The 27,895-nt window shown below is 50.0% G+C and overlaps 1 protein-coding gene across 6 annotated transcripts in view; it reads right to left on the reverse strand.

Moving 5' to 3' along the window:
- akap13 (A-kinase anchoring protein 13) overlaps positions 1-27,895 on the reverse strand; it is a 94,680-nt gene that overhangs the window by 49,789 nt on the left and 16,996 nt on the right. For all 6 annotated transcript variants that reach the window (XM_079339235.1, XM_079339233.1, XM_079339234.1 and 3 more), the window contains exons 3-9: positions 24,483-24,636; positions 20,867-21,039; positions 20,333-20,504; positions 12,413-12,596; positions 10,947-11,136; positions 9,102-10,752; positions 7,896-7,969 (exon numbers count right to left, since the gene is read on the reverse strand). In XM_079339235.1, coding sequence (XP_079195361.1) covers positions 7,896-7,969; positions 9,102-10,752; positions 10,947-11,136; positions 12,413-12,596; positions 20,333-20,504; positions 20,867-21,039; positions 24,483-24,636 — 2,598 coding nt within the window. The remainder of the gene's footprint in view (positions 1-7,895; positions 7,970-9,101; positions 10,753-10,946; positions 11,137-12,412; positions 12,597-20,332; positions 20,505-20,866; positions 21,040-24,482; positions 24,637-27,895) is intronic.

The raw sequence follows: 27,895 nt of genomic DNA on the forward strand, positions 1-27,895 counted from the left end.
CCTAGCTGTGGGAGGGTCACCCACCTGGGGGAGGGGCTACTGCCCTTTGTGATGTCATGAAGGGAAAGCACACATTTTCTGAAAAGTGGAGCAGGCAGAAGACGGAGAGGATGGACTTTTCTCCCCATTTAAACACTCATCTAATGTTACAACTGCACCAGCAGTCACCAGCAGAGGGCGCTACAGTGATCGCGTGCATCACCGCTCCGCAGAGAGTCGAGCGGTGATGCACGCACGCAGCCCTGTGACCATTTTCTCCTCATCATAAATCTGAATAAAAGTAAGTTCAATCCCAAAGAGGAAGAAAAGTCTTCAAATCCGGAGCATCAAAAACGTGGTTAAAAACAGCAAACATGACCCGACTGCAAAGACACTGACTCAAACCTGAAGCATTTCCTTTCTGCGGACTGATGAGTATTAATGACAATCCAAAGTCTTTAACCGCTGACCTTCAGTGCGTCATGGCGATCGACTCCCCGTCTGGCGCTTTGTGCCTTCCACAGTGAGACTGGGAGGAACCTCTCCGTGAAGTGGATCGCTCTGGTTTATGTAACACCTCTCTTTAGCCTATTGTCACTTTCTAAACTTGTTCCTGAGGTCAGCTCCTCTTCTCAGCCCACGATGAAATAGCAAGGATAACTCTGTGTGTGTGTGTGTGTGTGTGTGTGTGTGTGAGAGAGAGAGAGAGAGAGAGAGAGTACAAAGAAGGAAGGAGCGAGCGAGCAAGGGAGGGAGGGAGAGATATGATGGTGTGGGAAAAAGGCTGCTCTGGGCTAACGGCTTCCTCTGGCCTCAGATGGAAACAGGCGTTCGGCCAAATGACTTCATTCCAACCAGCGTTTCACATCCCAGCATCTCTCCGGGCCCGGAGTCACACAACACATCATCAGTCCTCTCTCTAAGTACAGTGACTGTGAATAAAGGCTTTATAGTGACACACACACACTCAGTGCTACAAGTTCACATTATTCAGCCTTTTATGAATCTTGTCTGTGGACAGAGAGCAGCGTCCGCTCTGAATATCATCCAGCCTCTAAATAAAACACTTTAGTGTTCACACATCTGCTGAACTGCAACACTCGGACTTCACCCGGAGTTTCTCCTGCCAGAACCCGGGAATTTATCCTGTCTGCACGCCACCTCTACCATCTCTACAGACTGTCTGCACGCCACCTCTACCATCTCTACAGACTGTCTGCACGCCACCTCTACAGACTGTCTGCACGCCACCTCTACCATCTCTACAGACTGTCTGCACGCCACCTCTACAGACTGTCTGCACGCCACCTCTACAGACTGTCTGCACGCCACCTCTACCGTCTCTACAGACTGTCTGCACGCCACCTCTACCATCTCTACAGACTGTCTGCACGCCACCTCTACAGACTGTCTGCACGCCACCTCTACAGACTGTCTGCACGCCACCTCTACCGTCTCTACAGACTGTCTGCACGCCACCTCTACAGACTGTCTGCACGCCACCTCTACAGACTGTCTGCACGCCACCTCTACCATCTCTACAGACTGTCTGCACGCCACCTCTACAGACTGTCTGCACGCCACCTCTACAGACTGTCTGCACGCCACCTCTACAGACTGTCTGCACGCCACCTCTACCGTCTCTACAGACTGTCTGCACGCCACCTCTACCATCTCTACAGACTGTCTGCACGCCACCTCTACCATCTCTACAGACTGTCTGCACGCCACCTCTACCATCTCTACAGACTGTCTGCACGCCACCTCTACAGACTGTCTGCACGCCACCTCTACCACCTCTACAGACTGTCTGCACGCCACCTCTACAGACTGTCTGCACGCCACCTCTACCACCTCTACAGACTGTCTGCACGCCACCTCTACAGACTGTCTGCACGCCACCTCTACCACCTCTACAGACTGTCTGCACGCCACCTCTACAGACTGTCTGCACGCCACCTCTACCACCTGCGTGCTCTAACCAACCTGTTTCCTGGTGGTCAGTTGGTGTCAGCGCTTTGATAGCGTTGAGTTCTCCAGCTCTGTTTTGACTGAATGTGATGTGATTGGTGTCAGAGGAGATTTTTGGGGCTGATACAGATTCCCAAATTAGGAAGAGAAAGAAACATGATGCCAACATATCGAGCTCGTCTATCGATGAACACATTAATTAAGTTGATCGAACACTTTATAACGAAGACAAGATGGTCACTGGGCTGGGAAGTCACTGAGCGTGTTCCTGTCACATTTTCTTCTCTTCGGTATCGGCCCCAAAAACTGCCGATCGGTCGGGTGCTAGTGTGATCCATACAGCGCCCCCTGCAGGAGAAGCTGATATCTGACTGCTGAATACATGGAGTTATATTGGAGAGGAAATCAGCAGACAGTGATCGTCACTGAACATGCTGATATATGAGCAGATCCAGTGATCGTAAGACGCAAGATTTTTGACGTAAGATTTCTTCCAATAACTTCTAAAAATTAAAAAATGCGTGGAGAAAAAAAACTGAAAAATGTAGAATTGCGTATTTCAGCCATTACTTTGAAAATCCATTGAAACATTTGCTGGTGTTTGGGCTGCGTGGTGTTTCTGAGGGTGTTGGGAGAGGCCTCATGGTGTGCAGGCTCAGATGGAAACCCCTTCTCTAATGACCCACCACACTGATAAAGACTTGAAAATGTCCCTCCTTGCTTCCTTTCCTTCTTTCATGGAATTTGTGCTGAATTGTTTCAGCTCTTCCGTCTGATTATCTCCGACTGTCTTCACCGTCCTGCCTCTTTACCTTCTGTCCCGATGATCCAACACGCTCATGAACTGAACTTTAAGCAGCGCGTCTCTGACTTTAAGACGGAGAGAAACTTCTGGTCAAACAACTAAAGCTGCTGTCGTCAAGAAGAAGGAGGCGAGGTGTGACGAGTGGAAAAGGCCTGAAGCGCTCTGCTCCGTCTGTCATAGACGGTGAGTTCGTGCAGATCGTCGGTGAAGAGACACGAGCTCCAGATGTGACCATTATTTAAAGACATTTTTATTTGCCGTCTTTTTCTATTTCAGGTTTATATTTTGGGAGATAAGTACGGACGTTTCTGGACGGAGAATCCCAGACAGACCTTAAACCGCCCGAGCCTCTTTAACTTTCATACACAGTTATTCCACTGAGAGGGATCGAGGGCAGCGTGCATCCACAAACCGCGCTCCACCCCGAAATAATCAGCACTGTGTGCGTGGAGGGGCCACTATCAACAAGCATGCAATCATCTCCCAGGGTGCAACACAGCAAATCACAACACCCGCGGGCAGACAAGCACAGCTTCGCCAAAACATGCCCCAACACCGAGTGTGAGCAGGCCTTCCCTTTTTTAAATCACAACTCTCCACTTCATCAACTCACTTTGACCTCCTTTTAGGATTTCACTTTATTTCACTTTTATTGTGTTAGCCGTTTAAAGTCTTCTTGTCCACACCGAGCTACTGAAGTTTGAAAAGTGTTTCCCTACCTTTATCAGAACCACGTCCACAGCTCTCTCTCCTTTGGCACAGAGGCTGTACCTCCGCTTGTGTCGCTCGTACATTTTCTCCTCAAATATCCCCGAGCAGACGCGGCGAACAGAAGGTTAAAATCCAGCAGAAAGTCGGTGGAGGAGAAGCTGAAGCTGCCTGCTAAGCTTCACATCTGGCCACAGAAGCAGCATTCAACCAGACTCACGCTTAACTCCCTCCCCCTCTTCTTCCCTCCCTCCTCTTTATTTTCCTCTGTCACCTCTAAACTTCTCTCCTGACTCATACTGTCGCTCTCTCTCCCTCCCTCCCTCTCTCTCTCTCTCTCTCTCTCTCTCGCTCGCTCGCTCAGTGAGGCTGTGAATATCTCTCATTGTGTGAATCAAGCAGTCAGTACTTTGTTAGCGTGTGAATCATGGTGGCAGGGCATCATTACTTTACTAGTTAAACTGATTCAATCATCACACTTCCTGCTGTTGAGATCCGACCCCCCCTGCTGGCAGAGCGTGTGTAAGACCACCTGTGTGGCGCTTCCCTTCAGGGAGTGATTGCACTTTTCTCGGATGATGGATTTGGCCTGTGGCTGTGTTGAAAAACCTTCACACTGATGTTATGGCAGTAAATAAAACGGCCTCACTCCGGTTTTTTTATAAATCTAAAAAGGGCAGATACAGATTGTCCAGCTCTTCTCCAGAGACCATCCTTCACATTTTCTCCATCTGTGATTTATCTCGCCCATTCCTGGGTGATGCTGCCAGATACAGAGACATCATGCCTGTTCGCTTTTTACCTTTATCTGCCTCATGTCACCAGACACACCTCAGACATGCACAGCTGATGTTCTGCAATCAAACTGACGAAGCAACAGATCCTTTCAATTAAATTACATTAAAGGACAAAGTCCCCCGTGTGTCCCTGCAGGGGGTGCTGGAGTCCCCCGCGTGTCCCTGCAGGGGGTGCTGGAGTCCCCCGCGTGTTCCTGCAGGGGGCGCTGGAGTCCCCTGTGTGTCCCTGCAGGGGGCGCTGGAGTCCCCCGCGTGTCCCTGCAGGGGGCGCTGGAGTCCCCCGTGTGTCCCTGCAGGGGGCGCTGGAGTCCCATGGATGGCGGTCTCCGTGCTGGGAATGCTGTCTCAGGCTAACTCTGAGTCAAGCTAACGACAGGCTGAGAGCTGGAGTCACACTCACCAGCTGGCTCGACTCTGCTACATTAATGTTCACACATGCAGGTCAAAGTGTAAACTTGGGGACAATCACGGGAGTGCTGTGCTAAGGTAAGTGTGGTAGCAGCTATTAGCCGTCACAGGCTGGTGTTTTGGCCGTGTGGCTGCAGGTTTGCAGCTTCTTTCTGGAGGAAGGGCTCCATCACTCCCGTCTGCTCAACACGTCAACAAAACTTCTGTCCCTGCCACCTCAACAATCAAAGGACACTCATGAGGTTAGAAAGGTCATCTTCAGCACGGTACAGCTGCTCATGCACGTGCACAAGCATGGGACGCCATCGGTCCTCAGCGAGTGGAGAGCGCCCTCAGACACCTGCAGGTGTTTGAGTGCTCTTTAACTGCAGCCTCTTTATCACATGCCTCTGTGCATCACTAACACGCCTGTGCATGATGACAACCAGAGGGCAAAGTCTCTGTCTGACTCTGACATGACCCTGATGAAAGCGTCTAATGTGTTCATCAAGTTAAACATGTAGCTTAGCAGCTCTTTGACCTTGGCTAACACTCCACGGCTGTAAACAGGTGAGAGTCTAAGCAGTGCAAGAGGAGAAAACAAAGACGGACTGGTGTGGAGCTCAGGGCGCTGTGACCGATCATATCAGTAAAGAAGAAATACTTTGAGCTTGTGCAGAGAGAGGAAGTGTTTCCCTGAGGTTCAGAACATATAGCAGAGCAGTCAAGCCTGCACACTGCATTAAATAATAACTGTGATTTATAGGCTACATTACAGTGTATATTATACTGTTAGGGTGGCCTTTCTGGCCCCTGGCTGTAAAGTTCAATGATGCAATGTGCTGTTTACTTTGGAAAAATGCAATATCACAGGTGAAATCTCCAGAGCTGCTGCTACATTCACAGCCGTGTTACAGAGCGGAGGTGTGAAGGTAGACACGCCGCTGCAGGACGACACCTTCACTCGTCTGTTTGGATCCTCGATCAGGAGCTGTTCAAATCTTCACTTCTACAATACAAGTTGTTTTTAAAGGACCAATCAGAGAGCTGCTCTCTTCCTGTGTGATCATGAAGGAAACCTGCTGTGTTGAAGCTTCTCTGACAACAATGCAGCAGCCAGTATGTCCTCCTTCTAACTTTAGATTCTGCTCCTGAATGCTCTGGATCTGATTGGACCAGAGAAGGTAGGCGGGGCTTTGAAGGCCGTTTTGGACGCCCCTGGGTTTGCCAGATATGAGAGCAGTTATCAGGTGAACAGGTGTTGCAGCGATGGAAGCGGGCAGTGGAACTGCTTCAGATAGAAGTGATTGTACCCGAGCTAAAAAGCCTCTGCATGTTTCTAATAAGCTCCAGCAGCAGAAAGCTGCTCAAACTAGGATCAATGTTGGAGATGAAACATGGAGAGAGGTTAGAACGCAGAAAGCTTTACAGACCCATGCAGAGCTGGCTAAACACTGAAGCTACAGTGTCCACCACACGCAGAGCTGGCTAAACACTGAAGCTACAGTGTCTCTACATGCAGAGCTGGCTAAACACTGAAGCTACAGTGTCCACCACATGCAGAGCTGGCTAAACACTGAAGGTACAGTGTCCACCACATGCAGAGCTGGCTAAACACTGAAGCTACAGTGTCCACCACATGCAGAGCTGGCTAAACACTGAAGCTACAGTGTCTCTACATGCAGAGCTGGCTAAACACTGAAGCTACAGTGTCCACCACATGCAGAGCTGGCTAAACACTGAAGCTACAGTGTCTCTACATGCAGAGCTGGCTAAACACTGAAGCTACAGTGTCCACCACATGCTGACCTGTGTGAGAGGAGGGGGGAGACAGCTCTCTGTGATGATTAGAGTTTAGACTGCAGTACTCATTTTAAACAGTAGGGGGCAGAGTTACAGACTGCTCCTTTAAGAGAGGGCACACAGCAGCTGAAGATATAAAAAGCTAAATAAACATTTGGGTCACAGACTACAAGTCCCTGGCTTCTTAAATGATAAATATGCACAAGATGTCACACACGCTGATTCAAGCAGCATTAAATTATCTGCTGCCTGAACAGCTTACATCGTGTCGGAGCAGCAACATGCTCCATGTTTCTTTAATTACTTTGTTGTAAGCTAACATCTCATTTCATGCAGCTATTTGTCCTTTGGTTTAGATGGTGTGACTCAGCTGATGCCTCCTCATCGTCATAGATGATGAAGAAAAGTTACTGTAGCTGTAAAGCTCACACTGTTTGAATGCTTCTTCTGCTGGTCATGAAGCTTCTAACAGGATCAGATGGCAGGGCATCAAATCTCCCCTTCATGTCAAGAGGAACAGCGCCCTCTGCTGGCGACCCCGCTGAGCTGCATGCGGTGTGTATTCCCTCCTGCAGGCTAACATCTGGCATTGAGAACAAGCCACTGAGCTAAACCACAGCCCAGGAATAAGCAGAGGCTGGAGCTGCTGAGGAATCTGTTAGTCAGCAGAGTCCACGTGCTGCGAGCCGAGACAGAACATGAGCTGAACAACACGAGGGGGGTCATGAAGCGTGTTCAGAGGGAGCACGCCACGATGTCACTTCCTGCAGCTCTCACCAAATACAGAAAGAAAGCAGACACGGCTGCATGTCTGCAGATCTTTAGTTTCACATGAAGCTGCTCATCAGCAACATCTCGCTCTCCTCCTGAAGAGTCAAACTGACTCCGTGTGACCCGCCGTGCAAACAGGAAGCAGAATGACATCATTGATTATCCTGGCTGTTTACAGAAGAGTCACACGCAGCGCTGCATGCTGCAGACCTGATGTCACACCGGGACGAGCGAGGAGTGCTCGTGTGTCACGCATACACGTCTCCATCTTCTCCTCTAACATTGTTTAACGCTTCATGTTTGATGCTGCTTTACATCTCTGTGGATCTAAAGACTGAAGACCGACACGCTGAGTCCACCAGCTCCAGACTGGGTTCTTATTTACAGACCCCCCCTCCCGTCAGAAGGTTAGCCTCGGTAGCGTCATGGCGCTCCTGCTGCCTGGATCTCTCTAAATGAATCAGACGTTTCTCAAACACACGTCTGGGCCTCATCATGCAGGACAAAGCACCATAAAAGCACCATAAGCTGGATGTTTCTGCAGAGACTGCAGCGGGTTGACAAAGGTCACGGAGGGCGTTCCCCGTGTTGGGCAAACAATGACTCATGTATGACTGCTGTTAATCAAACACGTCTACGACTGAACACGACGACATCTCACACTTTGATCTTACCGTGGACGGCTCGCTTTCCTCGGCTGGAAGGCTTTCATCCTCGGCTGCCGTTTGTTCACACACGACGACGACGTCTGAGGAAAAATCACAAAGACAGGAGACGGTGAGTCCGACCTTCAGACACAAGTCTGTGGTCGTGCAGAAACACGCCCAGGAGTTCCTCCGTGTGACCATGTGTTAAAGGACATGATGACATCACCATGTGAATGTGTGATTATCAGAGGACTGGATCTCCTGTTTGGATCCATGAGAGAGAGCTCTGATTTTAGCTAAAGACGTGTGCAGAAGTCTCAGATTATTGTCTGATCGTGACTCATCATGCCGCTCGGCTGGAGCGGCTCTGATTGGTCCTGGTTTTATTTGTCGGCATGCTAACGTTCCCGATCGCACCATTACTGCGGCGAGGTCCCAAACAGGTCAAACATTCCCCGTGGTCGCTCCATGTCTGATCAGGACAGAAACATTACATGCAACCAAGCGGAACAGAAAACACGGCTTGAGACCATGTGATTGGACGACTGTCCCTGTGTGGTTATCATTGGTCCGCTATCCCGTCGACCTTGATAAGAAGTCAACAAGCAAGAAAACATAAACGCCATCACTCAAGGTCAGGAAGCAACGCCTCTGCTGTGCTGCGGCCCGGCGTGGTCATGGCCCGGCGTGGTCACGGCCCGGCGTGGTCACAGCCCGGCGTGGTCACGGCCCGCACGGCGTGGGCACGGCCCGGCGTGTCAGTATAAACGTTAACCGTCCTGTGACTCAGCGAGCTTCTCTGAGGAGATTTAATGACTCACGTTTTTAGTTAGACTGCGTCTTCCTGTCTTTAAAACAATAACTCGCCTGAATCAAGACGGCGTCTCAGTCAACACGGACTTCTTCCTTTAATCAGAGAACGCTCTTGTTGTGTTTGATATTTACTGTCGCTCATTAATGCTGCACACAAATCCTCATCAGGACGAAGCTGAAGAAAGAAGTCAGCTATAAATCACAGCAGGTGTATCCTCTGTTAGCACGAGCACGCTGCGCTCTGTAGCATTTAGCATTGTGGAGTTGTTGTCATTAATCACAGGAAGAAGAGCTAATGTGATTTAGCATATTTGTTCAGTAAACGAGACTTTGACAAACGTATTGCCCCGTGATGTATGTGAGCGTGAGCACCCAGAGTAAACCTGCACTGGGACTGAAATAAATCACACTTTTCCTCACCTTGACTGCTGCGGCGGAGGCTCGGCGCCGCTCCGTCCACCTCCTCATGAATCTCTGCGTTATCAGTCGGCTCGCTCTCGACGTGCGCTTCACTCTCCGCAGGAGGCGCTTCAACATCCGAGGCGGCGTGTGACATTAAGGTGAGATCAGGGGAAAGCTCTGGATCCTCCTGCTGGGGAGGCTGGAGCTCGAACGTCACGTCTCCACCTGACGTAGCTTCCTCTCCCCCTGATGGACCGCTGGCCTCTGATGTCACATCCTCGCAGCCTGCGGCCTCTGCAGGTATACTGCCCCCACTCTCCGGACCCAAATCCTCCTCTCTGGAGAGTTCCGGGTCAGACTGGTCTCCTGTCCCTTCAGGACCGGGTGCGGGCTCGGTGCAGCCCGCCTCAGACACTGAATGATCGGTGCTTTCTGAGTCGTCCATCCTGGATCCTGCCGAGTCCTCGTCCTCCGCTCCAGCACCGTCCTGAGTGGGGTGGAATATTTCTGTTGTGGAACTTGCGACGGATCGGAAACTGCCATCATCATCATCATCACTGGAGACGGGCCGTGGCCTCTCTGGGTCGAGATCACAGAGTCCTGATCTGGGACCGTCTTCAGAGGAAGGCTCAGGTGACGGATCTGTGCGCGAGGCATCAGCCGCCTCGCAGTCGGCCGTGTTGTAAGGTTCATACATCGGCAAAATGGCTCTTTCGATGATGTATTCAGACGGTTCAGCTCCGTCCTGCTCCTCACCACTCGCCGTTCCAGAACAATTCCCAGAATGCCAAGCGGTTTGTGGAGCGGAGGAGGCGTAATCCCCACCAGCTGTTTCCTGGTTTTGTTCCAGGCTGTTTGTGTCTGGTGGAGGTTCCCCCTCGTGGAGGCCTTCTATCAAGAGACGTGGAACAACAGATTCAGGCTGCTCCATGACATCAGCGCTGTCTATCAGTGAGGGGCCGGGGGGGTCCCCTGGGGGTGATAGGGGCTCCGAAAACTCCTCCGCCTCTAAGAAGAGGCCGTCACAGGGATCCTTGCTGAGTTCCATCTCTTCCTCCTCCATGTTTTCTCCTTCATCACAGAAATCCTTCTTTTCTGAATCACAGCTTCCCGAGTCCTCCGAGTCGTCCCCTGACTGGGCCTGGCCCATGACTGAAGCTGTCGGGACTTGACTTGAGTTGGTCTCCTCCTCTGCTTCCTGCTCTGATCTCTCCTCTCCCTTCGTGGCCTCCTGTCCTTCCCCGATCGCAGCCTCTCCACTATCAGCTTCCTGCGCCTGTTGGCTGCAGCCTGCTGCTTGGATTCCCACAGAGAGACTCTCCCCGTCTGCCTCGCTCCACTCTCCCTCACACAATCTCAAACTCTGCGAGGAAACACCAGGCTGCTCCCTTCTCTGCCTCCTTCTGCAGTAATCTCTTTGAATGTTTGAACTGAGACACGCCCGGTCCTCTGGGGGGCCGAGGCCGGACTCCCCGGGACCGGCTCCCGACTTCTGACTGCTTAAAGACAAAGTCCAGGCTCGCTCTCCATGTCCACCGTCAACGCTGCTGCAGCTCTCCTCTGTGGATGTAGACAGCTGCTGTGGACAGGTTGTCTCTGTTTCTTCACCGTCAGGACATTCAGCCGCTGTGTGCAGAGAATCAAAGTGCAGCTCCAGCACACAGCGTCCCTGCAGAACAGAGAAAACATCAACGTTAGCTTTCCTCCAGCTCTTATCAATCGCCAGCTCGGAGATTGCATAAGGTGTTCCACGGGTTACACAAACTGAGCTTGAAGGTTAAAAAAACGAGGGCAGAGGACAGACAAACAATCCGAGCGTGTCCAGCAGCAGGTAGCGGGCGAGGGCAGGGCGGCGTGACTCACCTTGGCGTGGAGATGGCAAACCAAGTGAAGCAGCTGCTCGACGCTCCTCTGCAGGGTGGGAGGGTCGCGACCCGGGCGGCTCCTCAGCGTCAGCGTGTGAGTGCTCAGCCTGGGGAGGTGGCAAAACACCCAGGCGTCCGTGGAAACGGGCTCCTCCCCTTTGTCCGCTGTCTCTGTGTCCGCCTCAGCCCTGCCGGGAAACAAACAGATCACGCTGAAGGGTCTGTTACGTGATTGGCTCACAGGAAACAGGAGGAAGTTTAAACAGTGATGTCAGCTGCTCTGTGACAGTCCACGTGCAGTGCAGATGTGTTTAAGTCGGACCTTTAGATGTGTCCTCAGGAGACGAGTTCAGACAGATGTGTTATTAAAGATCAGTGAGGAGACGCTGGCCTGGGCTGCATGAAGGTGAAAGTGTGTGCAGTGTTTGTGTTCACTCAGCTCGTGCAGCGAGGAGGGGGGGGGGTGTTTGCGTAATGTTGGGTGGGTCGCTCTAGCTGCGAGGCCTGGCAGCTGAGGTCAGCGGCCGGTCTGCGAGTGACTTCACTTTTCAGGAGGGAGATGTAATTACCAGCACATAAAGACGTAAAGCACATATGGAAATGAGCCAGCTCCCTAAGTGCTCGTTGTCTCTCCGCTCGTGGCATCTTCAGGCGGAGTTAAGTGAAAACTATTCTGCAGCAGAAAGCCTCCTTTCCACTTCAAGCTGCGTCGCAGCTCGTTTGCCAAAACACTTTTTTTTTCCCACTCTGGTTTAATGTTTGACTATAAAACGCTGAAAGAATGTGACCTCACTTATCACTCAGGAGTTATTTGGGATAATACCTGGTCCATACATCCTCCTGTCACTGAGCGTGTGTGTGTGTGTGTGTGTGTGTGCGTGTGTGTGTGTGTGTGTGTGCGTGTGTGTGTGTGCGTGCGTGTCACTCGAGCCCTCGTCTCTCTGGATTCTCTTGAAACGACGGCGACAGACGGACAGCTTTTCTCTTCTCCTCCAACGATCCCGCCGCAGCTTTAAAAACGTCACGAGGAGCTCAAACTAAAATAAACTGCATCAAACGAGCGGCTACTTCCCCCTTCACTGGCAGCCCCGCCCCCTTCTGGTGACAACAGAGCATCTGGAATAAGTGGCGGTAATGTCCGGGTCTTTGGAGCTTATAACAACAAACGTGCAGTCTAAGGACTAGAAGCTGCATCCCACATCCAACATGGCCGCTCGGAGCATCGACACTGAGGACGCCGGTAGCGTACAGGTTAGCGTGCATGCTACATGTACAGTGGCTATAATCCTTCAAGCTGTGACGTCTTCCATAGCTCCGATGTCTGAGGTCAATGAAAGGTTCTTTCGCCCTGATGGCGGCTTGTTCATTTTGGCGAGCAGGAAGTGGCGTTTGACTGCTCTCATCAGCTACAGTCCAATGAAAACAGAGCTACATCGTCATGACAGTACGCTGCTTAGTGCTTACTCTTTTAGGAGCTGGAGGAGGCGTTCGTTTCCTCGCTGAGCTGCGATGTCCAAGGGGGTGTGGCCTTGTCTGTTAGCCAACCGCAGGGCCTCTCTGGCTCCGGATCTCTGCAGCAGGAAGTGGGTGACCCGAAAGAGCCCTCTGCGAGCTGAGAAATGCAGCAGGGTCTCCTGAGGGTCCAGGTCTGAAACAGAGAGAGAGAGGAATCCATCAGCTCAGAGAGTCGCACAAAAAGGAACGACACAAGAATGCACAAGTTCAGGCGGCCAATTTGTGGCGCAGAAGCCGACATACCATCACTTCCTGCCGCTCGGCAACGCCGCAGAGAAGGCTAATTAAACCAGAACAGGAAGCAGAGAGAGCCAGTAAACTGAAGAGCTTTAAGCAGGGAGCAGCATGACTTCAACATCTGTAAACAAACAAGCTGCCCGTGTTTTTAAAAGCTCGACAAGTCAGTCAGCATCAGACGCTTCCATGCAGAGCGACCAAGATCAGAGAGGAGGAGACAACGACAAACAGCTTTAAGTTTGACAGGAAGTGACCAGAGGGGCTGACAGGAAGTGACCACAGGTGCTGACAGGAAGTGACCAGAGGTGCTGACAGGAAGTGACCAGAGGTGCTGACAGGAAGTGACCAGAGGGGCTGACAGGAAGTGACCAGAGGGGCTGATAGGAAGTGACCAGAGGGGCTAATAGGAAGTGACCAGAGGGGCTGACAGGAAGTGAGCACAGGTGCTGACAGGAAGTGACCAGAGCAGTAACTGGGAACCAGTGGAGGGAGATGAGCAGAGTGACCTGAGCTGCTGTTTCAGGGAGCATGAAGAGTTCAAGAGCTGACTCAATATGTGGAGTCTTTAATATTTAATACTAATAAAAGCACCACAGCAAAGAGGCCTATAAAAGGACCATGTGACCATATCACAGAGTCTTAATTACAGATCCTTATTACACCGTATCAATCACTCTCTGACATCGTCACACTCTGAAAACTAAACTCTGAACATTTATTCATTAGCGAACAGCCGTGGATTATTATACACTCTGTCTTATTATTAAAACACATGCTTTGGTTTGCAGGACTTGCTCAACGTGAACGTGATTTACAGCCTGTCCAACGAGCGGACAAAAGATAAAGAGAGAATTGGAAACTGAATCGTAAAGTTTAACAAACGCTGTTTCCCAACAGAACAAAGCCATTACTGAAGAGGGGGAAACAATCCTCTTGAAGTTGAAACGCTGTCTGCACACGTTTGGAGAAAGACGTGTGGGGATGCAGAGTCAGTGCACACGGACAGCTCGGGTCCCTCCCAGCAGCTGCTCTGTGGTCGTTTGATGCATCGCTCCAGCGTTCACACTTTTTACACTTTAACAAGAAACTCAAATCTTAAACTCAAAGCTGCAGCTGAAATGTAACCTTACAAACAACCAATCACAGGGCAGCAGTCACATCAGCTGCTTGTGTCTGATGATGATGATGATGGTTTCACTCCATTTAAACCAGCCAGTCTGAGCCCGCCCGCCCCGACTGAACCTCCAGCCAACTGGTCAAATTTAACGCTCCGATTGGCCGTGCTCTGCCGGCGTGGAATGCGAGGTGCCCAACAGAGCAGGAAAACGCTTTAATGCTGGGTTTACACGACGGCCGCTCCAAACCTGCCACATCCAGGAAAACGTTGCACACTGGGACACCCGTGTAGCTGGAGCTGGTGTGGAACCAGCAGCTGATCAGTGCTGGGTCACCATGAGCAGCTTGGTAGAGATCCAGTCAGCTCTCACAGGTTCAATGATGATCGTGATGTGGTTTAAGTGACAACAGCTACAAAATAGAACACAATCCCTTTCTCCAAAGACAGAGGAGGATTTGTTTCTAGCTGAGTAAAACCTCAAATATATTCCATTTCCAATGACATCAAAAAGCAGAAACACAGCAAATATTCAAACCTGCAAAGCTCCCACCATCCTGTGTGCAGTTTATAACCTCCCTAACAACATGTCTGCTGATAGGAGTGCCAGATGACTCATCTCTTTGCTTTGGACTGAAATACCACAAAAACATTGGGTGATGTTTGTAATCGTTGACACGCGACAAACAGGCTCAGAGAAGGAATCCTACTGTGTGGCAGCAGGACTGTATCTCCAGTGTTTTGTCACACTGACTCAAAAACTCCTGAAAATGAACACAAACTACTGGACTCATCAGGCCCCCCATAGCACGATGCATTAGGCCAAGAGGAGTCAGTGTCAGACACGAAGATTCACCTGCCTGTGGACATGTGGTGGACACTGTAGCTTCAGTGTTTAGCCAGCTCTGCATGTGTTGGACACTGTAGCTTCAGTGTTTAGCCAGCTCTGCATGTGGTGGACACTGTAGCTTCAGTGTTTAGCCAGCTCTGCATGTAGAGACACTGTAGCTTCAGTGTTTAGCCAGCTCTGCATGTAGAGACACTGTAGCTTCAGTGTTTAGCCAGCTCTGCATGTAGAGACACTGTAGCTTCAGTGTTTAGCCAGCTCTGCATGTAGAGACACTGTAGCTTCAGTGTTTAGCCAGCTCTGCATGTAGAGACACTGTAGCTTCAGTGTTTAGCCAGCTCTGCATGAGAGACACTGTAGCTTCAGTGTTTAGCCAGCTCTGCATGTGGTGGACACTGTAGCTTCAGTGTTTAGCCAGCTCTGCATGTGTTGGACACTGTAGCTTCAGTGTTTAGCCAGCTCTGCATGTGGTGGACACTGTAGCTTCAGTGTTTAGCCAGCTCTGCATGTGGTGGACACTGTAGCTTCAGTGTTTAGCCAGCTCAGCATGTGTTGGACACTGTAGCTTCAGTGTTTAGTCAGCTCTGCATGTGGTGGACACTGTAGCTTCAGTGTTTAGCCAGCTCTGCATGTGTTGGACACTGTAGCTTCAGTGTTTAGCCAGCTCAGCATGTGGTGGACACTGTAGCTTCAGTGTTTAGCCAGCTCTGCATGTGGTGGACACTGTAGCTTCAGTGTTTAGCCAGCTCTGCATGTGGTGGACACTGTAGCTTCAGTGTTTAGCCAGCTCTGCATGTGGTGGACACTGTAGCTTCAGTGTTTAGCCAGCTCTGCATGGGTCTGTAAAGCTTTCTGCGTTCTAACCTCTCTCCATGTTTCATCTCCAACATTGATCCTAGTTTGAGCAGCTTTCTGCTGCTGGAGCTTATTAGAAACATGCAGAGGCTTTTTAGCTCGGGTACAATCACTTCTATCTGAAGCAGTTCCACTGCCCGCTTCCATCGCTGCAACACCTGTTCACCTGATAACTGCTCTCATATCTGGCAAACCCAGGGGCGTCCAAAACGGCCTTCAAAGCCCCGCCTACCTTCTCTGGTCCAATCAAATCCAGAGCATTCAGGAGCATGTTCAATGACAATAATGTAAGGGAAGTGTGACTGTAAACATGTCATATGTTGTATTTGCTAACCAATCACATGTTAGCATAGTCAGTGTGCGACGCCTCACACAGCTCGATGCTGCACACTCTCAGTCCCATCAAACACATATTGAACACCAAAAGAGACTCAAAGATGGGTATGAATGGAAGCGTCTGGATCACTGACTGAGAGGGATCGATGGACACGCCGTGACCTTCAGGTCATCTGACACGTCCTGTAGCTCCCTCTGTACATTATGTTTATGTTGATGCTCTGTGGGGGGAGTCAGGTTTCCACAGGAGAAATAAACGTCTGGCTGAAGTGAGATCAGTGAGTGCTGCGTGTCCACGACTTGACGGATGACTGAGATAAACCGCCGCCACCTCCACCTGCACACTGCTGCAATCCATCAGCTGACACGTCTGATGGATGTGGAGCGGAGCGCCACTTCTCTTCGCTCGCCACACTCCCCACCGTTCACCGCAGCTCAACGTCTCGTATTCACGCCGTGACATATTGTGAAGCAGAGCCTATTAGAGGCCACATCACTCAGCCAAGCAGGAAGAAGCCTTCAACATCGACAGAGTCACAACAAGGCTCAGTGCAGAGGAGGCGTGTGTGTGTGTGTGTGTGTGTGTGTGAGAGAGTGTGAATGTGTGTGTGTGTGTGTGTGTGTGTGTGTGAGAGAGTGTGAGTGTGTGTGTGTGTGTGTGTGTGTGTGTGTGTCTGTGAGAGAGAGCGTGTGTTTGTGTGTGAGAGAGAGTGTGAGTGTGTGTGTGTGTGTGTGTGTGTGTGTGTGTGTGTGTGTGTGTGTGAGAGAGTGTGAGTGTGTGTGTGTGTGTGTGTGTGTGTGTGTGAGAGTGTGTGTGTGTCTCTGTGAGAGAGAGCGTGTGTTTGTGTTTGTGTGTGTGTGTGAGTGTGTGTGTGTGGACGTGAGTGTATGGATCTGTCCTGTGGGGGGGGGGGGGGGGGGGGGTTACTGCTGGTTGTGCAGATTCTGCTGGTTGTGCTGGTTGTGCAGATTCTGTTGGTTCTGCAGGTTCTGCTGGTTGTGCTGGTTCTGCAGATTCTGCTGGTTGTGATGGTTCTGCAGGTTGTGCTGGTTGTGCTGGTTCTGCAGGTTGTGCTGGTTCTGCAGATTCTGTTGGTTCTGCAGGTTCTGCTGGTTGTGCTGGTTCTGCAGATTCTGCTGGTTGTGATGGTTCTGCAGGTTGTGCTGGTTGTGCTGGTTCTGCAGGTTGTGCTGGTTCTGCAGGTTGTGCAGGTTCTGCTGGTTGTGCTGGTTCTGCAGATTCTGCTGGTTGTGATGGTTCTGCAGGTTGTGCTGGTTCTGCAGGTTGTGCTGGTTCTGCTGGTTGTGCTGGTTGTGCAGATTCTGCTGGTTGTGCAGGTTGTGCTGGTTGTGCTGGTTCTGCTGGTTGTGCAGGTTGTGCTGGTTCTGCAGGTTGTGCTGGTTGTGCAGGTTGTGCAGGTTGTGCTGGTTGTGCTGGTTCTGCAGATTCTGCAGGTTCTGCTGGTTGTGCAGATTCTGCAGGTTGTGCAGGATCTGCTGGTTGTGCTGGTTGTGCAGGTTGTGCTGGTTCTGCTGGTTGTGCAGGTTGTCTCTAATAGCACAGTCGGAGTTAAACCATCAGGTGTGATGAAGAGCAGCCGGAGGCTCTGCTCCCTGAACTCTTGTTTATGCTCGTTCGGCTTCCTTTCATTTGGATGAGAAACTGTGGGTGTGTTTGTCTCTGCTGTTCGGCCTCAGGCTGCAGATTATTATTATGAGCAGCATGTGGGCCTTCTGTGTTTACCTGCACAGAGGTGTGAGCGGCCTGCATCATTTCCTCTGTCCATCAAGCACAATGCAGGAATCTAACAGTGTGAAAGATTAACCACATTACTGAAGCCACTTCTCATAATGTGTCTGCTAACACCCACAGTGTTTCAGACAAGAAAGACTGAAAGACCGTCTGCAGGAGGCGTCTTCAGAGGAAGTAACAGAGGAGAGACGGGATCAGCTGAGCCAGCGCTGTGTGTGTATGTGGAGCTCCCGCTGTGCCGCCGATATCACAACGTACGAAGACGTGATGCAGCGGGGAATAAAAGAAGCTATCAGCTGTTTTCATGCATGCACTCCTCAATCAGCCTGCAGCCTGAGACTTCCTGATGTGGGGGGGGGGGGGGGGGGGGGGAGGGGGGGGGGGTGTGTGTCTCAGGACATGACATTCAAAGCATGCAGCGGAGATGTAGATCAGGATCTTAGAGGAAAGCAACACCAGCCAGCGTCGACCAATCACAGCTCAGGTGGTCTGTGTGCTCCATAGGAGAGCTGCAACCTTCCAACACTCTGATTGGACACAAAGTGATTAATCAGTTAATCAAAGATTTGTCCCACTATAGACAAGCCTGTTAGACAAATCCAGGTTGTAGACAGAAGCCGACCAATCACCACGCTCACAGTGACGTGTGGACACCATGTTCAAACAGCCACATGTATGCAATCTGTTGATACTTAACACAAAGTCTGTGTGTGTGTGTGTGTGTGTGTGTGTGTGTGTGTGTGTGTGTGCATGTGTGAGTGTGAGCGCGCGTGTGTGTGCGTGTGTGTGTGTGACTGCGTGTGTGCATGTGTGAGTGTGAGTGTGTGCGTGTGTGTGTGTGCGTGTGTGCGTGTGAGTGTGTGTGTGTGTGTGTTTGTGTGAGAGTGAGTGAGTGAGTGTGAGTGTGTGTGTGTGCGCATCTGTGTGTGTGTGTGTGTGTGTGAGAGTGAGTGAGTGAGTGTGAGTGTGTGTGTGTGCGCATCTGTGTGTGTGTGTGTGTGTGTGAGAGTGAGTGAGTGTGAGTGTGTGTGAGAGTGTGTGTGAGTGTGTGTGAGTGAGTGTGAGAGTGTGTGAGAGTGTGTGTGAGTGTGTGTGAGTGAGTGTGTGCGTGTGAGAGTGTGTGTGTGAGTGTGTGTGTGTGAGAGTGAGTGAGTGTGAGTGTGCGTGAGTGTGTGTGTGAGTGTGTGCGTGTGTGTGTGAGTGTGTGTGAGAGTGTCTGTGTGTGTGTGTGTGTGTGAGTGTGTGTGTGTGAGAGTGTGTGAGTGTGCGTGTGTGTGAGCGTGTGTGTGTGTGAGAGTGTGTGTGTGAGTGTGTGTGTGTGAGAGTGAGTGAGTGTGAGTGTGCGTGAGTGTGTGTGTGAGTGTGTGCGTGTGTGAGTGTGTGTGCGTGTGTGTGTGAGTGTGTGTGTGAGAGTGTCTGTGTGTGTGTGTGTGTGTGAGTGTGTGTGTGTGAGAGTGTGTGAGTGTGCGTGTGTGTGTGAGCGTGTGTGTGTGTGTCTGTGTGTGTGTGAGTGTGTGTGTGAGAGTGTGTGCGTGTGTGCGTGTGTGTGAGTGTGTGTGCGTGTGTGTGTGAGTGTGTGTGTGTGAGAGTGTCTGTGTGTGTGAGTGTGTGTGTGTGTGCGTGTGTGTGTGTGAGTGTCTGTGTGTGTGTGAGAGTGTCTGTGTGTGTGTGAGAGTGTCTGTGTGTGTGTGAGAGTGTCTGTGTGTGTGTGTGTGTGTGTGTGTGTGTGTGTGTGTGTGTGTGTGTGTGTGTGTGTGTGTGTGTGTGTGTGTGTGTGTGTGTGTGTGTTTCTCCTTCATTTTTTAAACCTCATCCAGCACGCTGCTGATTTACTGCCAGCTCCAAATGTTGGATCACATCACATTCCCACTGTTTAAAGGGATGAAGCAACAAACCAGTCACAGAGTCTACATGAACTTCAGAGTCCGGGTTGTGATCTGGTTTTGATCTGGTTTGGTAACCAGCCTGACTGTGTGTTTGTGCATGGAGACAGAATCTGATCCTGACTTTAAGAAACCCGGATCGCTACCTGGACGACTCATTCAGTTTGGACTAAATACAGTCTGCATGTCCAGGTCCAGATGAGAGACAGTGTCAGTCACAGCACAGGACTAACTTCATCTGCTCTCGCTCTCCTCCCCGTGCTGGAAACGAGGCCGGGACGCCAAATCTGCAACGCCATGCTGTTGTTCAATCACGCTCAATAAGTCACAGTGGCCTCACTTCTCTCACTTTGTGTTGTCAGACATCAAACATCACAGACGCAGTGATCATACAGCAGGAGACCAGTGTTTGTCACGTCTGCACGGAGAGGAAGAACCAGGTTTCTCTGAGTCCAGCTAAACACCAGATCCTGAAGGGGATCACAACAGGGACCCTCAGGTCCATAGAACCACAGCCAGGGAGTCCAGGTTTACTGAGCCATCTGGATCCATCTGGATCCATTAAGGCCGTGAAGGTCGGCCCACATCATGCACAATGCAGGAGTCAGAACTAAAGTCACACTCAATCATTTCCACACACACACACACACACACACACACACACACACACACACACACACACACACACACACACACACACACACACACACACACACACACACACACACACACACACACACACACACACACACACACACACACACACACACACACACACACACAGGTGTCACGTGTGTCTCTGCAGACGGTCTGATTCAGCGTGTCAGGAGATGACATGTCTCACCCGTGTTGCTGCTCAGTTTGTTTCCCAGTAAGCTCCATCCTGGCGGCAGAGCGAGGTGGTGGAGGGCCAGAGCCAGGCTCTCGTCCAGGCGCTCACACTCCTGCAGGGGAATCTGACACTCGTCCAGCAGCAGCGCGCCGTCCAGGCCGTCATCCCGGCCGGCAGTGCTCACCTGTGCAGAGGGCGATTACAAAGCTGCTGAGAAGTTTTGGGGAGGAAGAGGCGAGGCTTAGCCTGCTGGAAGCACGCGCTGTAAGACGCTCAGCGTAAGAGCATTAACCTAGCGCCAGATGTAAATGATGTCACACACATTCAGTCTGTGCTGTGATGACGACAAGAAAATCATTCTGCATGTTGAAAAACTAAAATCATTACAAGCGTTCCTTCTGAGTGCTCGGGTTTCTCTGTGCTAACTGAATAGCAGCCTCATCAGGGAAGGCGCAGCACAATGACACTGTTATACTGTCACTTGGCCGACGCTGCTGCATCACTTGTAACCGTGGTAACCACTCTAGCTCCCGTGTCGCTGCTCACCAGGAACTGTGCCATGTCAAAAGCCAAGTCCTGGACAAAGCTGAACCGATGCTCCGCCAACGGGGCCACGCGACCCACACGGGGCCTCGGGACATCGGGATCCTCTGGGTCCGCTGGGACGCCACGGCCGGCTGAGCACAAGGTGACCAGCACCACCTCGCAGCAGTCATGGGCTAGAAGACGAAAGGAGGAGACACAGAGAGTTTAAAGACATTCTTCATGACCCGACTGTGAGAGAGGCGGGGCTTGTGATGCTACTGATGGTTAACCAATCCTCAGATTGTTATTGATTTGACATCGGATGTTTCTGTTTTAGAAATAAAAAACGAACTGTTCGATTGTATGAATGTGATGAGAATAAAATATAAACCCTCAGTAATCAAACACTTGATGGTCACTGGCTCCACACTGCAGAGTGATGATGCTTGTTGCGATGTGTATAGCGCCCCCTGCTGGTGAAACAGAACTGCTAGTGAAGAAATGTAGAAATATGGGCACATATCTGAGATTGAATTAATCGATACTGATCGTCACTGGATATGTCAATAAGACATCTGTGCTGCCTGATTACTCGTCGGGCTCTAAATATGATCAATATGAGATTGATTACGAGTACTGCAACCAAAAAGAGGACGGCTCGGCAGCAGAGGAGGAGGAGGAGGGGCATTTAAGCAGAAGATGGTGCAATCAGCCGTGCAGGGTCTTTATCACGAACAAGACTGAGACATGAGAAAACAACATCCAGATAAAGCAGCTTATTGACACGACGCTGCATCATCATGTTTTCAAACCCGTCTACTTTGAAATGCTGCACGGGGACAAATAAAGGTTCTTTAATTTAATTGAATTTTGAGCAGCTGGTTTCAGCGAGGAGGCAACAACATGAAGTTACAGAAAAATGAAATCTAAAGGCCTTTAGCTTAGCTTAGTCTCAACGCTCTGATCATCACGTCTTCAGAGTACAGATACCCGAGGACGGTGGAACTGACCAATCAGGATCGAGTATTCAGCACAGCCGTTTAATAAGCTTTAACATCTTAACCTTAGTCACAGATTGCATTAATCAGCCACAAGCCTTTTTCACAGTAGACATTTTGACCCGCATGTGTTTCTGATAACAGGAAGTCAGTCAGTCGATGACGGCGTGACGGAGAGTCAGGAGGGACAAAACTAATATATACGTGATATTCTATAGAAACGGAGCTCAGCTCCTTGTGCCTTCGTATTCTGACCACTTTCCTCTGCCTCCACGATGCCAGCACACAAACGTGAGGTCATCCCCACATTAGTCCATGGTGAGAAGGGCGTAGGACTGAGGATGTAGGACTGAGGATGGAGAGGACTTCACAGGTCCCATATAAAATCCTCTTCTCCACATGTCTCTAGTCCGTCTACAAACCCCCCAGTGATGAGAAAAGTCTATCCTCTCCGTCTTCTGCCTGCTTAAACAGGCCGTTTGGAGATGTTCCCTTCATGACATCACAAAGGGCAGTAGCCCCTCCCCCAGGTGGGTGACACTCCCACAGCTAGGTGTTTGTTCTGCCCTCTGAGTCTGCCTTCTCACCGTAAACAATAGGACATGGAGCCAGAAAGCAGCGAGTACACCCGAGCCCTTCCAGAGAGGGGGCGTGGCCAGACACAGCTCATTTACATATTTAAAGCTACAGACACAGAAACAGCCTGTTGTAAGCAGGGCTGAAATAGAGGGGTTTATAGACATGATCAAATACAGGATCAGAGTGGATTTACAACAACACACTTCACACACATGATGAAGAGGAGCTCTGATACTGAAGAGGAGGAGATGTGAGCTTTAACTCTGTCGGAGCCTGACAAGAGAAGAATCCTCATTTGGTTCATCCGGCTGCATGTTGTGTTTGTTGGTTCTGAAAAGATGATGACGACTGATTTTGTGATCTGCTAACATCCCTTTCCCCCTCTCATGGAATAAACATGTGAAACCCTGAAGGAACGCAGAGTCTGTTGTGTCTGGTCAAAGAACCAACGTGTGAGCAGAGATTCTCGCCATGTTTCTGCTGCAGAGCTCCTCAAATAACCACATTGGATTCACTTCATCCTCACAGTTTAGTTCAATTACAGCAAATAGAAAGAATCAGCGGCAGTACAGCGCTGCCTCGCAACACTTCTAATCACATCTAATTAATACCAATTTATTTGTCTTAATGGAACACATGTTCATTATTCTTATTAATCCCTTCAAGCCGTCAAAAATCAACCTCTACCTGCAAATGATTAACCACACGTGATTGAATCAGTCGGCTGAATATTTATGTTCAGAATGATGAAAGGAGTGTGCACACAGAGAGACTAACAAGGCGCCGCCCGGTGAAGGCATCACTTCAGCTCCTCCTCAAAGGTCAAGCCAAGGACACGAGTGTCGTCTCCTGTGACCTCGTGTTGGGTCAGAAGGCGGCTCGCTCTGACCTCTGTGCAGTGATGGAGGGAGCTCGTCTGTTCGCCGCTCTTCACGCTTTTGTCTTCTATTTTAGTGTTATAAGAAAGTGCATCTGTTTATTAACCCTTCAAACACAGATAAGTAGCATTTGCTAAAAAGAAGAAGTTATTTGTCCCTTCAGGCTCCCCGTAGAAAGTGGTCTTCAGTGTCTACTTCCTGTTTCTCTGCTTAACTTCATGTCCTAACCTTCAAACTACAGGAAGGGCCTTACTTTATTTCAAAATAAAAGCACACAGGAGGTAAAGCACTCTAAGAACTAAAGTCGGATAAGTTTAAAAATAATGCAATATAAAATAACAGTCAGTCTCTTTTTTAGCTTGTTTTTGACACAGTGTTTTAAGTCTTTTTATATTGAAACTTTTTTTATTGTTTGTTGTAAATACTTTTAAAAACGTTCGTAACGTCTCTTTTCCTCTTTGGCGTGATGCTTGCAGTGTCGCGTGTTGTTCTTCTATCTTCTCAGAGGAATACGAGGACTTGAACTGATGAATGAGCCGTAAAAACCAAATGACATCATTAGTTTAAAGTCATGGAGAGGGGCGGCGGATGATTTATCATTTATTTCCTCCACAGCTACAACAACAGCTGACTTCTCTGAGGGCTGAATAACACGCCGTATCCTGTCTGACTGAATGAAACAGGGGCACACGTGGACATGTTATCCACCCGACATGACGCCTGTAATAATCAACCAGTCGCTGTCTGAGTGTTTGGATCACACACAAAAGGTCCGGCCAGTATCCTTTGTGTCCTCGGGACCTCGTCATTCTCTCTGCCCTAAACGCTGAGTCATGTTAGTCAGATACACAGCTGTACGCGTGTTTCTGCTCGTAGCGGGACAAAGCACACCTCGGCCAAGCGTGCCGAGGAAGTGTATCGAGCTTGAGCCCAGATCGCCGTGCTCACACCAGTCAAACGGATCTCTGCATGTCACAGGAGGCTGGCATGATGCAACCGTCCAATCAGTTTGTTTCTTTGATTGACAAACAGAAATCCAAACTCGCCCTGTGTGTGTGTGTGTGTGTGTGTGTGTGTGTGTGTGTGTGTGTGTGTGTGTGTGTGTGTGTGTGTGTGTGTGTGTGTGTGTGTGTGTTGTGTGTGTGTGTGTGTGTGTGTGTGTGTGTGTGTGTGTGTGTTTACCGGGACAAAGCGCCTGCAGGGTGTCATGACTGCTCCTTAGGGTGCTCGTCAGGTGTGTCTGTGTGCTGCCAGCAAACAGGAGGAAGTAGTCCACACCCTCCTCATCCCCAGCCAGCTCTTCATCAGAGAGCTGCACCGTGATAACACACCGCCCCTGCAGACGGAGAGAGAGAGAGAGAGAGAGAGAGAGAGAGAGAGAGAGAGAGAGAGAGAGAGAGAGAGAGAGAGAGAGAGAGAGAGAGAGAGAGAGAGAGAGAGAGAGAGAGAGAGAGAGGGCGAGCGAGAGAGAGGGCGAGCGAGAGAGAGGGAGGAGGAGAGAAAAACAGTCAGGATGGATTTATAAAAAATCTGTCTTACAATGAGTACAGTGAGCAAAGACTGCTACAGCATTAACATTGTGGAGTAACTGAGGACGTGAAGGAGGACACGTGAACGAGAAACTCTTCTGGTACAGAGATCATCTGAGCGTGTGCATCAGTGTCTCATCCATCTCATCACAATCATCCATTAAAGGAGAGAGCTGATGATCCCTCACAGCTGGAGCTGCTCACTGATTGGATATCTGGGTGTCAAACCTGAAACACTCTGAGAGATGTGTGACATTCACAGTGCAGCTAACAAGTCCTCTCAGCAACACATCTGATTGAATAGAACATTTTCCTCCAGTTTCTCTAAAGATAATGAATAATTAGAAGATAGAGTGCTGACATATGGAGGAGCAGCTCACTTTCTGATGGTGCAAGAAAATCTGCAAGAAATGCATTAAACCTTGTTGACTGAGAGCTGCGTACACACTCTACAGACTGTCTGCACGCCACCTCTACAGACTGTCTGCACGCCACCTCTACAGACTGTCTGCACGCCACCTCTACCGTCTCTATAGACTGTCTGCACGCCACCTCTACCGTCTCTACAGACTGTCACTCAGTCTGCACACTGAAAGATGTCTTCACTTTACACGGTCTATACGAGCTCAGTTCAGTCTCAGTCCATCATGTCCATGTTTCTTTATGTCCATGTTTGCTAGCCAAATCAAGCGTCCGCTGATAAGGCTGCTAACTGTTTTTGCATCGGACAAACCAAGTCTGTTGAGCCAGGAGACATGAAATGCAAATGTCTCAAATATATGCAAATGTAAGTTGACCCAGTTGAAACATTTGGTTAAAGGGGACACATGATGAGAAATCCACTGTTACTGTGTGTTTTAACATTTATTAACCTGAGAGTCTGCTGACCCCCAACATGTCAATAAATCATCCTTAGTTTGTGTCTGCAGGAGTCTGACAACACAGAGAGAAATGCTCTGTTTCTAATGTGCTCCCCTTGTGATGTCACAGTGGGATTCCCCTCCCCTGGTATCTCCTCTCATAGACTCCACCTCCAGACTGTGGTGCTGTGGTCCTCCATTTTTATTCTCTCTACAAAGTAGTGATGTCTACAGGGAAAACTCAGGGGGCGGGGCTTGTTGCATTTAAAGAGACACACACACAAAACAGAGCGTTCAGAGAGAGCTGGTTTCTACAGGGTCACAAACCTCCTCTGCTGCTTGATTCAGGTTATATTTGGACCAAAGCTCAGGAACACTGATGTTTCATTTAGAGCACGGGGGGGGGGGGGCGTTTGAAAAGAGGGAGAATCTGTCCTCTTTATAGAACATAAAAATATCAGAGACAAGTGTAAAGTTCAATGTCAGCAGCAGGAATTCAAGGAAGCTTTTAACGACTCCGTGTCTGACATGAAAACAAACTGATTTCTATGTCAAGAAGAGATTGTTGTAAACTGCATCTGTGGGAGAAAATAAGCCAGGTCAAACACAGGTGAGCTGTCTGCTGCAGGTGACATGTCAATCAAAATATACAGAAGAGAAACCAACTGCATCAAAGTGTACCTGCAGTAAGTAGGTGCCCTGCCCCCTAGTGTTTAAAATGTGTACTGCAGTCTAAACTGTAATCATCACAGCTCCGTCCCCTCTCTCACACAGGTCAGCATGTGGTGGACACTGTAGCTTCAGTGTTTAGCCAGCTCTGCATGTGGTGGACACTGTAGCTTCAGTGTTTAGCCAGCTCTGCATGTAGAGACACTGTAGCTTCAGTGTTTAGCCAGCTCTGCATGTGGTGGACACTGTAGCTTCAGTGTTTAGCCAGCTCTGCATGTGGTGGACACTGTAGCTTCAGTGTTTAGCCAGCTCTGCATGTGGTGGACACTGTAGCTTCAGTGTTTAGCCAGCTCTGCATGTGGTGGACACTGTAGCTTCAGTGTTTAGCCAGCTCTGCATGGGTCTGTAAAGCTTTCTGCGTTCTAACCTCTCTCCATGTTTCATCTCCAACATTGATCCTAGTTTGAGCAGCTTTCTGCTGCTGGAGCTTATTAGAAACATGCAGAGGCTTTTTAGCTCGGGTACAATCACTTCTATCTGAAGCAGTTCCACTGCCCGCTTCCATCGCTGCAACACCTGTTCACCTGATAACTGCTCTCATATCTGGCAAACCCAAGGGCGTCCAAAACGGCCTTCAAAGCCCCGCCTACCTTCTCTGGTCCAATCAAATCCAGAGCATTCAGGAGCAGAATCTAAAGTTAGAAGGAGGACATACTGGCTGCTGCATTGTTGTCAGAGAAGCTTCAACACAGCAGGTTTCCTTCATGATCACACAGGAAGAGAGCAGCTCTCTGATTGGACGTCTGATCACAGAGGAGGAGAGCGTCATCAACTCACTCACCAACCTCAAATCAATGTTAGCTTATTTTTCTCAGCCATATTGTGTTAATTGAAAGTGTTATTCAATGTCACAGTTCTGCACAGTGCCATGTACAGTCTGCCTCTTCTCTACAGAGACAGCTGTCTTTGTTGTTGAGCGTTTGGGGGGGGAATCATCCGAGGACAGACTGAGGGGGAGGAGGAGCAGCAGAAAGTGGGATACTGTTCTAATTCAGCTGTTTCCACTGGAGGACTGCAGCTTGTTGACACCGAGGAGGGATAATGGGACATTTCATCCCACTCAATCTGACCAGAGCTGCAGCTCCCCCCAACATGAACAGCCTGAAGAGGTGGCCGGTGACGGCTGGCGTCGAGGCGGGTTTAACAGTCAGGGTTAAAGGTGCTTCCTCCCTCTCTTATAAAGTGGTAGCCTCAGGCCTTGTTCCATACAGGAGGGATCAGCGGGCACCGTTGACAGCAGCGAGGCTAACCAGCAGCCTTGGCAAGTGTCTGATTGGCAAGCCGCCGCTGCAGAGCAATGTGAGGGGGTAGAGTGTGTTCAAAGGCGAGCACATAGCCCAGAGGCCACAGAGACAGAAACAGCCCGCGGTGAGTCTCTGAGAGCCCTGACTAAACACACGTGCAGTGTGAGGGACGCTGTGCAGGCTGAGGCTCCACGCTAACACGGCGAGCACAGGCTCTGGATCAAATGAGCTGC

This window comes from Symphodus melops (assembly GCF_947650265.1).
Source record: "Symphodus melops genome assembly, chromosome: 3".
In the NCBI taxonomy this organism is placed as follows: domain Eukaryota; kingdom Metazoa; phylum Chordata; class Actinopteri; order Labriformes; family Labridae; genus Symphodus; species Symphodus melops.